Genomic DNA, 13,125 nt, shown 5'->3' on the forward strand with positions numbered 1-13,125 from the left:
ATTGCAGTTTCACAATGGTGCTGTGAAAAGCTGTTAAACCCACTCTGGACAGGAACCCAGTAGAGCTGTGTTAGACTCAACTGGATGACCTACTAATCTGGGTGCCTTAAACTGGCCACTTGGAAAGCTCAGATGCAAAACCTCAGTAGATTAAACTGGGGAGGCACCATTGTGCAAGAACAGATAGCTTCAGGCATAAAAGCTTCTCAATATGGAGGCTGGCAATTTACGTCACACGGACACTTTGAAGCATACTTCACTGTAAGCCTAACGACGCATTTGCAAATTGCATTCAACATAGCTCATATCAATTGAACCGATGCTGTGATTAGTGGATGTGCCAGTGCAAACACGTACTAAAAGTTACGCAGTCTTGGCAGTCAAAATATATTACTACTCAAAGCACACCGATTTCTTCAGTATCCTACTTACTACGTCCTGAACAATTTAAAATAACTATAAAGTCTAATCGAAAGCACTCAATTTGGACATAATAGTTCAGCTACGCAAAGGGTGAAACGTGACTACAAAGACAAAAAGGTCAGATACAGCACCTCTTGAAATAAAGTTATTAACTCAGGCAAAATACTTGGGGTCTTGCGCTGCCTTGGAGTCCAAACATTCAAGAAAGCTCATACTCCATCCATCGGTCCCAAGACCTCAGCAACTTGTGAGTGAAGGAAAGGTGGAAAGTGTGTGTTGGAGGAAGGTCTGGTGACAATGGATAGGAGCACATGACTGGAAGTTTCCTAACGGACGCTAAATGACTAATCAACGGCTGGTTAATCCTTAAGAGCAAGAAGTTAAAGGGTCCAGCTCTTGTTTTGTCTGGTATATGTACTTAGTCAAGTGTGGGGGAAGAGGTTTTAGAGCTTGGAGTAAAAATTGGTTAATAAAAAGAAAGCTCGGACTTAACATTTGATTAGATCACAAACTATTAGAAAACTCATTAAGATAAAAATTCAACTTCTGGGACACAATAAAATCACCTGCGAATTTTTTTTGATTTGCTTTATTATTTTTTTAACGGAAATGTATACTAAAAAGGTCAGCACTTTGTTCAATAAACAAAGAAAACGAAACGAAAATTGGGTAAAATGGTTGTTCACACATGAACAATCATTTGAACACAATTAGGGTTCAAGACAATATGCGAGTGTGTGTGTATATATATATATATATATATATATATATATATATATATATATATATAGATAGTGAGAGAGAGAGAGAGAGAGAGAGAGAGAGAGAGAGAGAGAGAGAGAGAGAGAGAGAGAGAGAGAGAGAGAGAGAGAGAAAGAAAGAAATCACACATTCCAAGATTGCTTTATAAATTTAATACTGTCAAGGTTGAAAAAAAGTTTGATTTCCTAATGACCATATTAAAAATAGCCTTTGAGCAGACCAGGATATGCTTCCCCAGCAAGGCATTGTTCCGCAGACTAGAAATCTGAAAGTATTTGGACACTACGTTGCCTATGCGGTTTAACAAAATATAACTTGTACAGACATCCATTAATAGGACACTGAGCAATGGTTGCTGTACAAACTGTATGCTCTCAAGGGTACTGAAGAGTTTTTTATCTGGATATCAGTGACAACAGCTTACTCTAAAAAGTACAAAGATGCATGCATCCACAGGACGAAAAGGCCACCCTGTTATCCGATGTGCAGTTTCACTATCACAGATTTGAGATCCACGCTCAAAATTCCTTTTTGGAATTGCGATGAGTATTGCATAATCACTACATCCCCAACTGGAACAGCAACTTTGCTCCCAATCGTGTAAGGAGAGTAAAAAACTAAAACAGATTTTTTAAGTGGTAAAAATCGCAATACATTTATTATCACAACTTTTCTGATCCAGACTGTCAACCAGTCATACAAATATTCTGCAGGACTGACTGGTTAACAAGTTAGCATATCTACCCCATGCTTAATTGAACATTGACAGAGCAACCAACACTGCAACAACCTTCTAGCAGCACAACATGACACTGGAAGTTTTGCAACGCCACACACATCCACAGATCATGTTCTTATAGGACACAGTAAGACTGTGTGGCATTTGATAGGGGATCTTCAATTGAGGTGGTAAACTGCAGAGCTTGCAGTCATGTTAAGTAAATTGCAGTGCTGGTGTACTGTTTAGGGTCTTTCACATTACAATGTTCTGTAACTTGACTGAGTAGACTGGACAATATAATAAAAAAACTAGGAGCTGAGAAAGTAAAAAGACCCCAGTGGAAGGGAGAGAGAGTTGCTTGGGTGGAGAAGAAATGCAGTACAATCCTTGAATAACTTTTAATAGTCAACACAATGCATATAAAAAATAAAATAAAAAGTTAGCAGCCACTATGCTACAAGACAATTGCAAAGAACCAACCTAGTTTCTAAAGCAAAGCATACCAACTTGAAAAAAGTTTGGAAACAGATTTGACACATACACTAGTCAGTTCAATGATTTAGTCAAGTTGGAGATTAGTGTTTCAATGTAATTTTACCTAAATTGCTCAATCTCTGAAAGCCTCACGACTCCAAGAGGGAAAAAAACATGCACCCACTGAACAGACCCAAATATATGAAGAAAGTGCTTTTGCAGCAGGAGGGCATCGGGACCCGACACAGGGCTGGTCTAGCACAAGATGCCATGAATGTTTAATTCCTTTTGCTCACAGTCTATTTGAAAGTCCACAGATCATTAACTAGAGCGTTTACAAATCCAACTTTAGCAATAATACTGCTAAAATTATAGCTATTTAATGTTACATCAATGTTTCTAGATTTTAGGTACACAAACATACTACAGTTTCATCTTAAGCGGAACCACTTCCATTTTTATAGCATTAACTTATGAAGTCTAAAAAGAAAACAATGGAGGAGAGTTTGGAAAGGTCAGCACGAGAATTAAGAGTAACTTAAAATGTTAGGACAAAGAAATCCCATGTATCATTTTTCTATCTTCTGCTTTATGTTGGTGTTTTTGGAGGCAAATGATTAAGTGTCCAAACCAGTCCCCGGTGTATGATCACTTAAACAAGGCCAAACGATTTACAGATTACCAATATGTAAAAAGAAAAATCCCTAAAGTGTAAAGAGAAAGTAAAATAAGATTCCAGACTGAGGAGAGGTGTAGCAGATACTCATTTGGGAAACTTCAATCGAAGGTCTACACCATTGGTGGCGTGATGTCAGTTTAGCATCTTAAGCCAAACTAACCCGAACAACGCTAGGCTTCAGTTTAGAGCTGTATCCCAATATAATTCGAACCAATCTCTAATCAAGCAAACTCTGCAAGAGTAAAAGTGCTTGGCATAATAAACGGACCCACATTTGTAATACTGAATATATGAACTAAGGAATTTCCACTGGTTCATATTCCAAAACTTTGTTGCTGTTCTTCATGTGATTGCTTGGTTAGGTGACAAAGACATTCCTGCAGCTGGAGATGGCCAATAAGCTGCTTTTAGCTTGTTTAGTTTTGGCCAAACTAAGTAGCTTCAAAAAATATATACATATAAATAGAAAGAAAGTTACAAGATTTAACCTAAAGATCTGTGTAATTTGCAAGTGGGCCTGTGCAAAACTTACTCACTGCAGAAAGATCTGCAATGGGAAAGTCGAAACAAGTCCTATTCATCATGCACACTTCAAACAGCTCATAGGGTGAGTGAAAACCGCATTGGAGTACCAACAGTTCACTCCAATACCAAGCAAAACAGGCCAAAGGGATGAAAAGCTGCAAGACAAACAAAACGTCAGTCTGCGCATGTTCAGCAAATATCTAAATAGTTACTAGTCCTATAACCTGGTTGCCAAATCTGTACAAACACAGTCCATCTAGTTTTCTTTTAACAAGTTTCTAATTTTCTTTGCTTTGTCGATGCTTTCGAGCAGTTGCGGAGTGAAATCCGAACTGAAGTAGAGACCAACAACTTGTGTGTAAGCCAAGTTCAAGCCAAGAGTAAGAACCTTCTCAAAGAGATTTAGTTTTCCTCACAAGTACAATATTTACCTATGAACCTGGTGAGACAAGGAGAATCGTCTCATAAGTGGGTCAAAATGTATGGTTAGCATTACTTGTGATTCTGGACAAGGACTATTGTAGCAATGATCACTTTAAACGCCTCCCAAAATCAGTCAATGGACCAATTGCATTTAGATGTCTGTCAAAACAATAGCAGAAAAATGTAGTTTAAAATGCCTGTCGACAGGACAGAGCTTCATCTAAGCGGCTTATCACCGCGTCTCCCCTCCCCCCACAAACATTGATGTGAGTTTATTACCGTTTAAAGTGTGGACTTCAATGGGAGTAGTTTAATTCAATTATCTGAGCAAAAAGGCCCACTACCCCTCAGTTTGTTAATACAGTACCACTTATAGCATCAGGGTTCAGAAGTTAAACTCTTCACACAAAAAGGCACGCTGCCCTATTATACTGCGTTAGGAGACATCTCTACTGGCACCACAATAATGGGAACTTGGTTTAGCCCCTAAAAAACTGTAAGCCAAAAGTTCTCCTTGATTGGGTTTTATATGCCAAAACCAACGAGTCTTAAAATTATTTAGCTCTATATTACGTGGCTATTGGTAGGCCCAGTGCAAAGTTTCATACCTGCAGATCACACATACTTGTGACTAGCACTGTAGCAGAAAATGTCGCAGCATAAAACTAGCGAAAAAATGGGACGGAAATTCACTAAAAATCTAAAATGTTTTTCTTCAGAAGGCGTGGGGGTAAGGTTGGTGCCAAGAAGGAAAGATCAATACAGTACACAAAAGTCCATCTTCACTACAGATGACATTTTACAAAGAATCAAACCCTTAGCAAAAGTCACATGAAAAATAAAGTGATCTCCTCAAGGAGAATAAAAGCACAATGCCAAATGCGTTTCAAGTGGAGGGAAGGAAACAGGTTAAGACAAAAAAATAAAAGGGGCGGAGGGAATGTATATACAGGTAAATTCGTTGCCAAACACGGCACTTTTAGCTTTTTGCTGCTTCTTTTTCCGTGTCTTCTGGATAGGCATGCCAGGTTAGTCTCTCCTCATAAAAGGCTATCACAATCTGCGGGCATTTTACATTGGCCTCCTTTGCCAGCACTAGATCAGCTTCATCAGAATCCTTCCTGCAAAGTAAAAAGAAATTAACAATCCTAAACTGTAATTAAGATGAATTATCTCTTGTATGCACTTTATCATCTCTAAAAACAGTAGGCATCCAAAATCAGAACAGTAGGCATTCAAAGTCATAAATGTAAAACCCACAGATTTCCCATGAGGGCAGCTCACGGTTCTATGCAGGGTGTACTACACTAGAGAAAAGACAGTTAGATTTGGATGACCAGGCAATAAAAAGTGAAAATAGAAGTTTGAGAGAAGGGGCACCTTCTTTCACACACCATGGGACAGTCCATTAATTGAAAGTTATTAGGAGCCAGGGGAGGGGGTTAAACACTGGGAATTCTAGACAGTAGTAGGGTTAGCCAAAGAAATCTAAGCATGGACTATGCTCATAAGGATTTGTGATGCGATAGACTTATTAGGGCACTAGAAACTGCTCTTGAACTAAGTTCCAATTGTAGCATAGACCACTGTTATTAAAAGTCATATCTAGCTGTATATATTCTTTATTACAGCGCAGCAACTCAAAGAGGAAGCCACACCGTAGCAGGTACTCAGAGCACGTGGGTGTGTCTACACATGTTAAGATATAAAATTATATCCACTTTACACTTCACAGCGGACACAGGAGCTTCAAGAACTGCTCGTTCATCAATTTTATTTAGCAAGGTCCTGCATAAGAGAAACTACGCATTCGGCTGACCTTGCAGACTTGTTCACATGAACAAGGCTGTGAGGTCAGTCGAAGCAAGTTGGAGTATGTGGAATAAAATTCATGAACAAGCAGTTCTTGGGAGTGCCTGTAAAGTCTGAAGCGGATTTAATTATATAGCTCTTAATGGGCAAAGGCATGAACCGGTATTAACAAGAGTGAGGATTCCAACAAATTTGAGATAATGTGGGTAACTTGGATGAATGGGAAAGAGTGCCACGCAGCAGTACAGTGTTCACTCCCAAAGGTTCAGCAAAGGCTAATAAGATATGTGTGACAGAACCTAATTCTGTCTAATACCATGTGTATTATGACTTTGCTCCCTTTAAATATGAATCGAAATATCAAAAACTGAGGTGGTTACGCACCCGAAGTTAGTTTTGAACTTCAAGAAATTTTCTGGATTGACATACTGTGCATTACTTCAAAATTTAGAAGTCCAGTCTGAAATGTTACTGTTCATCTTTTTCATGGGGAAGAAACCACCATTTGGCACTTCCCCCAACCTACGCCATGAGAGGGATGCCGAGGTATTGGTGGAAATTGCCACTGTGGTGTTATAGATTGACGTGCACTTGCTTATTGGTAGGTGCTGAGCAGGGCCTAAGTTTAGAAGCTTCTTCTTCCAGACATTTTTGTTGTGGTAGTTCCCCTTGCTCTACTGCAGTAGAACTACAGGGGTCTCAACTTCTTTTTAGGGTGAAGCCTGTGAGAGCATGTGTCTCACTTGCAAGACACTTAACAAAAAGGGCTTGGAGCCAGCCCGCTGCTTGCCATTTGTCGACTTGCATGTCACTCTTCTTTACAGAATAGTAATTCATCAAGGCAGACCAAAATTCCTTTCCGTTCCTCTCTGTGGAGGAGGGACAAGCACTGATTGATTCAACCTAACCAGTGCCAGTCTGCTGCTCCCGAAGTGACTGAGGTACCATTTTGTTTTAAAAAATTTTAGTGCCCCGCAAAAAGGATTGCGCCTGGCAAAAACGTGCCCAACAGAACAAACAAAATTCCAAAGATTTACTTTCTATAGTTAACTTTCTTTGATTTTGCCAAGTGTTCTTTTCTCACTTTTCACACATTTTTTTTCCTTGTGGGCGCTGTTCTCTAAAGAGGAGGATTATTTTAGTGCAAAGCGACATGGTTTCTTGAGTGTCATTTCTGAAATGAGTCAACACTTATAGTGTAGGACACCTCAATCTATCCCACTCCAATCCATCCCAATACTCCAACGTACCCCACTCCAACCCAAAACAATCGGCCCACACTTCAATCCATCCAACCCCGATGCAGGCAAATCAAATCTACCCCAATTCAACCCACCCCATCCCAATCCACCTTGCTCCAATCTGCATTACCTGACCCAATCCACTCCACTCCAATCAACCCTGCCCTAATCCCATCTGCCAAACCCCACTCCAATGAGCCCGCCCTGATCCACCCAACCCCAATTAATACTATCCACCCCACCCCAATTTACCCAGATCCACCCCTCCACAATACACCCCATCCCACTCTACTCCAATCCAATCCAATCCACTCCAATCCACCCCACTCCAATCCAATCCAATCTACCCACCCCACTCCAATCCACCCACCCCACTCCAATCCAATCCACACCACTCTACTCTACTCTACTCTACTCTACTCTACCCCACTCTACTCCAATCCAATCCACTCCAATCCAATCCAGCCCACTCCACCCCACCCCAATCCACCCCTCTACCCCAATTCACCTGTTCAATCCACTTTGCTCCTATCCACCCCACTCAATCCACCTTGATCCAATTCGCACTCAATCCACCTTGATCCAATCCGCCCCACCAAACCCAATCCACTTTGCTCCAATCCGCCCCACCCCATCCAGTCCACCTTGCTCCAATCTCCCCACTCTATCCAATCCACCTTGCTCCAGTCCGCCTCACCCCATTCAATCGACCTCGCTCCAATCCACCTTGCTCTAATCCGCTCCAGCCCCATCCAATCCACCTCGCTCTAATCTGCCCCACCCCATCCAACTCACCCCACCCTACGAAACCCTATTCTAGCCTACCCGAATCCACGACACTCTTTACCACTGAACTCTACTCCTCCCCCAATGTACTCAAGGTCACTCCACGACACTAGCTTTTAGCCATATTTAACGGCAGTCACACTGGGATACAACATGGCAATGTCTTGCCTTCTTATATAAATACATTTTCCCTCTTCGTGTATTAAGGCAGGTGTTTTATTATTTCCCCAACTTCCCCTCATTGTTCAAGTATGCAGCACTACTAAAGCAGTGCATTCAAGGCGGCAATTCTCCATTGCGTGACTGCTGCTCTAAACCATGCATCCCTCAGTCTCCCTTCCTTTTGTGGTGAGGTCTCTATGTTGGGACATTGGCTCTCTTTCTAGAGGTGGCTACAACCAGAGCCCACCACTGCAATTCCCTTAATGTATAAGAGGTCATCAGTTGAGTGCTTGTATTTCTTGTCTAGACATGGACTTTCAGGCTTGCACATTTCTTGCTATATTAATGCCTCCATTCCTTGACCAACAATGCTCGGGAATACAGGAAGATACTTGCTCTTCATCTGTAATAAGTTTTCAGAAGGCCTTCCTCCAGTTGTACCCCACTTTGTATTTTGCAATGTAATCTGGTTTTGAAGGCCTTTAAATAAAGTATTCTATGCTATTAGTTTGTGAATCTGAATCAAGGTCTTGCCACTCTCCCATTGCGCTCTCATGGTCCTAAAACACCCTGTGTGTACAGCTCAAGCTCCTCAAAGACTTCCTGCTACACTTCTTCAGGTTCAGCTGTAGTTTGTGGTAGTCGTTGAACCTGCTCTTCCTTAACAACTTTCTCCCCTTGCTGACCGGCTCCAGGTGGGGACGCGGAAACGCCGCTCAGACGCTGCTTGCCCTGACTTTGCCTCACAGCGCTGCTGGGTCCCTGACGTTGTGGTCGCCCCCGCCGCCGTGCAGCGCCATCGCACGGCCGCGGAGCGGAGCGGACCACAACTCCCAGCGAGCCCTGCAACATCCTCCGCCCACTTCCTGCACAAGCGCCAGGAGGCGCTACTAAAGGCGGCAGCTCCCGGAGAGGAGCGGGGGTCAAAACCGAAGCTTACCGGCTCCAGGTGGGGACGCGGAAACGCCGCTCAGACGCTGCTTGCCCTGACTTTGCCTCACAGCGCTGCTGGGTCCCTGACGTTGTGGTCGCCCCCGCCGCCGTGCAGCGCCATCGCACGGCCGCAGAGCGGAGCGGACCACAACTCCCAGCGAGCCCTGCAACATCCTCCGCCCACTTCCTGCACAAGCGCCAGGAGGCGCTACTAAAGGCGGCAGCTACCTCCGCGTCGCGGACGCGCGCGGACGGCGCCGGGCGGAGCCCGGGCAGAGGGCGGGCCGTCTAAGGCCGTCCAAGGACGACCAGGGACGGGACGGGCCACGCCCTTAACATCTTCTACAATGGGTAAGCGTAAATTGCCAACACCATCGGCGGATGAAGCTAAGGCGAAGGTACCTAAGTATACTACAAGTATACTTACATATTTAACTACCAAGGTGGGGGAATTATCATCTAAGATTGCTGAGTCCGAGCGTGAACTGGGCATTGCCTCTAGTCCCGGGACTGCTGATACTTCATATGCCTCATCTTTAAATTGTATACCTTTGGAGCCTCGGGTTATAATTGAGGCTTGTAGACCCTCCCTGTCACTTCCTGCTACAGTTCTTCCATGCCCGGCCATATCTGAAACTGTGATACCTAACGCCCCATTGAGTCCTGGGGTTGTTGGAAGGTCGGATTCAATTACGGCTGGCTGTTCCCAGCCAGCCCTTCTGACGGAGGAGGTCATTATGGCCTTATTGGAAAAACTGTTTACAGATAGACTTGAGACTGCTTTAATCCAGATTGCTTCGGATATTAATGAAACACTGAAGGACTGTGTTAAGAACCTTATATCAAAATGTGATCGTATAAATGATGTTCTTAACGCTCGGACCCCTGCTTTTTCTATGCCTTTGGCGCCATGTCCTCCAGTTGTAAAGGTCACTATCCCTAAAGTTGGTGACCCACCTGTAATTAGACCAGTTAATATCCCTCTTTTACCTATGCCACCAAAAGGGAAAGTAGACAATGGAATATACATCCCCACGACAGAGGTTGCCCCTGGTTCAAATTGTTCCACAAGGCCTAGAGGCCAGCGGGGGGCTCCGGAAAAAAGTATACCACCTATAAATTTACCACCGGATTCAACACCCTTTGTCGCAATACTGGTTAACGTGCCTAAACTCGAAAACGGAGCGATAGAACAACATGAGTCTCTTCTTAGTCACGTTAAAAAATGGTGTAATGCCAACTGCACGGGTGAAAGTAACATCGCGGATAATATTGTAACAAGTAGACGGGTAAACTGGGTGGGTAAAAGCAAGAAAGAAGTTGCAGGAGACTGCGTCATTGTAAATTTTAAAACTAAGAATGTCGCGAGTCGACTTTTCTGGGATGACTCCCCTTTGGATCCCGTGAGTAAAGGGGTGCGGGCGATGCCTCTGGGTTTCTTTTACCCCCGTCCACAGAGGTTAGTTGTAAATGAGAATATTAAGTTACAATCTATTGATAACACTTGGGCAGAGGATAACCTTATCTCACCTATGCCTTTTAATGTCTGGATGACTAAGCCAACTAAAGCTAATGGTGCAGTAAATGTTACAAGGAATACACTCTCTAATAATCTACCATTGTCAAATATGTTTTCAGCATTAGCTGATAGAGTAGACATTGAATGACTAGCACCTGTACCTGACCAGGATAACTTGATTTGCTCAGTCAATACTGATGTGGCCCTACCTGTTGTTAGTGTCGAATCTGTTATTAATGACCCACCACAGTTAGGGGGAGAGCACATACGGTTATTATCATGGAACATCGCAGGCCTACGGGCAAAACAAAATGACTGTATTTGGTTACAATTAGTGAAGAACCATGATATTGTCGCATTACAAGAAACTTGGTCGAAAGATAAAGGGTTCTGGGTAGAAGGATTTATTTCTTTCTTTGTTGATGCTCTGAGTTCCACATCGGGTAGGGACAGAGGGGGTTTGTTATTCCTTGTTTCAGTTAAAATTGCTGGCAATGTTAGAGAAATCCCTAGTTTTTCTCACTACTTCCAAATGGTGGAAATTAGTTTGGCTGATAAGAATAAGATTGTACTAATAAACTGTTATAACTCCATGCAGGGGGGACCCCCAAATTTTGTTTTAGGCGGTCTATCAGACTTTTTAACCAAATATATGTCCAAACAAACCACTTTTGTCCAGTGTATAATGATGGGTGATTTTAATGTTCATTTGTGTGAGTCCCATTGCCAGATTATTGATGAAAATGGTCCTGATCATACGTTATCGCCACACTTTGAACATAGTCCAAAGGGTGTGGCAATGGAAAACATGCTCTCATCAAATGATCTATATGAACCTGGGATTGCAGATACATCAAACCGTGTGGTCACATATAACGCTAGGGGCAGTGAATCAATTATAGACTATTTTTTTACGTCTTCAGGGCTCCTTCGTTATGTACTATTTTATAATGCGTTTGTTAGTGGATTTAGTGACCACAATCCTGTGTTATTGGTTTTAGATACTCTCTCTGGTTTGCATAAAGGAGTAGCTAGGCCTACTTCTATAAGGGATGTGAAGAGCAAAGACCAAGGCAGACGCCTCAAATGGTGCAAAGTCTGCCCAGAGGATTTTCATGATCGTATTGTGCAGGACATGGGAGCTGAATTTGGGATATGTTTGAATAAAGAGATGAGGGGAGGGGAAGTTGTGAGTGTCTTTGAAGATATTTGTGCCAGAGTGGATAAAGATCTCAGAGTCAAACCAGGGAAAGGCTCGGTCCCAGTGTGTAGATGGTTTGATCATTCCTGCTCACAGGCACACGCAGCTCTGTGGAAAAGTCTTAAACAATCGCCTAGAGATAGAATTTTGGTGGCAGATCTAAGAAGACAATACGCTTTGGCAGTCAAACTTCGAAAAAAAGCCATCAAAGATGAAGCCTGGGACTCTTTGATGGACCCCATTACCCTTAAACATAGCTCCAAATTTTGGGCTATAATCAATAACCCCTTGTTTTCTCATACATCTAATCAGGACCTTGAAATTAATATATCTGAAGCCGATTGGATTAATCATTTTTCCAACATATATGGTTCAAACGAGATTGTTGAGGTGTTTAAAATACCTAATTCCTCGGCTTCTCATATTAAGTTAGATTTCACCAAATCTGAAGTAGAGTTGGCAATTTTAGGCTCAGCTGCAAATAAAGCCCCGGGCCCGGATGGGGTTCCCCCGGACTTATACAAACTTAATTCAGAGTTGTGGGCTGAGATTTTAGCCAATGTTTTTAATTGTGTGTATGAGGGGGGGTTGCCAAAATCATGGTCATGTGCCATTATAGTTCCTATTTTTAAAAAGGGCCTAAGAAGCGACCCAAAGTGTTTTCGGCCAATTTCACTATTGGATTCCTCAATGAAGATTTTGGGTAAAGTCCTGCTTGCTAGAATTAACACCTGGTCTACAGTTAACAATATTCTAGTTGATGCCCAATATGGGTTTCGTGCTGGGAGGGGGACTGAGGACCAATGCCTAAATCTTCATTTATTAATCTCGAAATACACAACTGTCAAAAAAGGGTCAATTTATGTTGCATTCATGGACCTATCCACAGCTTTCGATTTGGTGAATAGAGCTCGATTATGGACCATGTTGTTAAAGCTGGGTTTGGACCCCCCCCTTGTATATTTCCTGGCAGAATTACATAAAGATCTGAAAGCCTCAATCAGAATGGACCAGGAAGGTAATCGTACCGCCTGGTTCAAATCAAGCAGGGGAGTGCGGCAGGGCTGCATTCTCGCGCCCATGCTATTCACCTTGTATATAAATTCACTTGAGGAAACTCTTTTATCAGCGACCTTGGATACTCCGCGTGCAGGGGAAACTCGTATTCCGGTTCTCCTGTACGCGGATGATGCCGCTTTAATAGCTCGGACTCCTATAGGTCTACAAAAACTTTTAAATGCTTTTAATGATTTTATGCTATCATTAGACCTAGTAATAAACAACTCCAAATCACACGTCATGGCTTTTGGGGCTGGTAAAAACAACTCCAGGCAGTTTTATTGTAATGGCGACGTGATCACCAATGTTAAAGTTTTTACATACCTGGGTGTAATTTTTGATAATAAGGGAAGTTGGGCTCCGCAAATTGTAGCTAAAACTAAGGCGGTTAGAAGCTCAGCAACT

At 42.7% G+C, this 13,125-nt stretch overlaps 1 protein-coding gene across 4 annotated transcripts in view; it reads right to left on the reverse strand.

Annotated features, from left to right (window-relative positions):
• Nucleotides 1-1,812: 1,812 nt before the first annotated feature.
• The window catches only part of CBX5 (chromobox 5), a 208,136-nt gene continuing 196,823 nt past the window's right edge, over nt 1,813-13,125 (reverse strand). For all 4 annotated transcript variants that reach the window (XM_078688267.1, XM_078688277.1, XM_078688295.1 and 1 more), the window contains one exon: nt 1,813-5,128. In XM_078688267.1, coding sequence (XP_078544393.1) covers nt 4,987-5,128 — 142 coding nt within the window. In that variant the 3' untranslated portion in view covers nt 1,813-4,986. The remainder of the gene's footprint in view (nt 5,129-13,125) is intronic.

This window comes from Lissotriton helveticus, chromosome 1_1 (assembly GCF_964261635.1).
Source record: "Lissotriton helveticus chromosome 1_1, aLisHel1.1, whole genome shotgun sequence".
NCBI classification, from domain to species: Eukaryota; Metazoa; Chordata; class Amphibia; order Caudata; family Salamandridae; genus Lissotriton; species Lissotriton helveticus.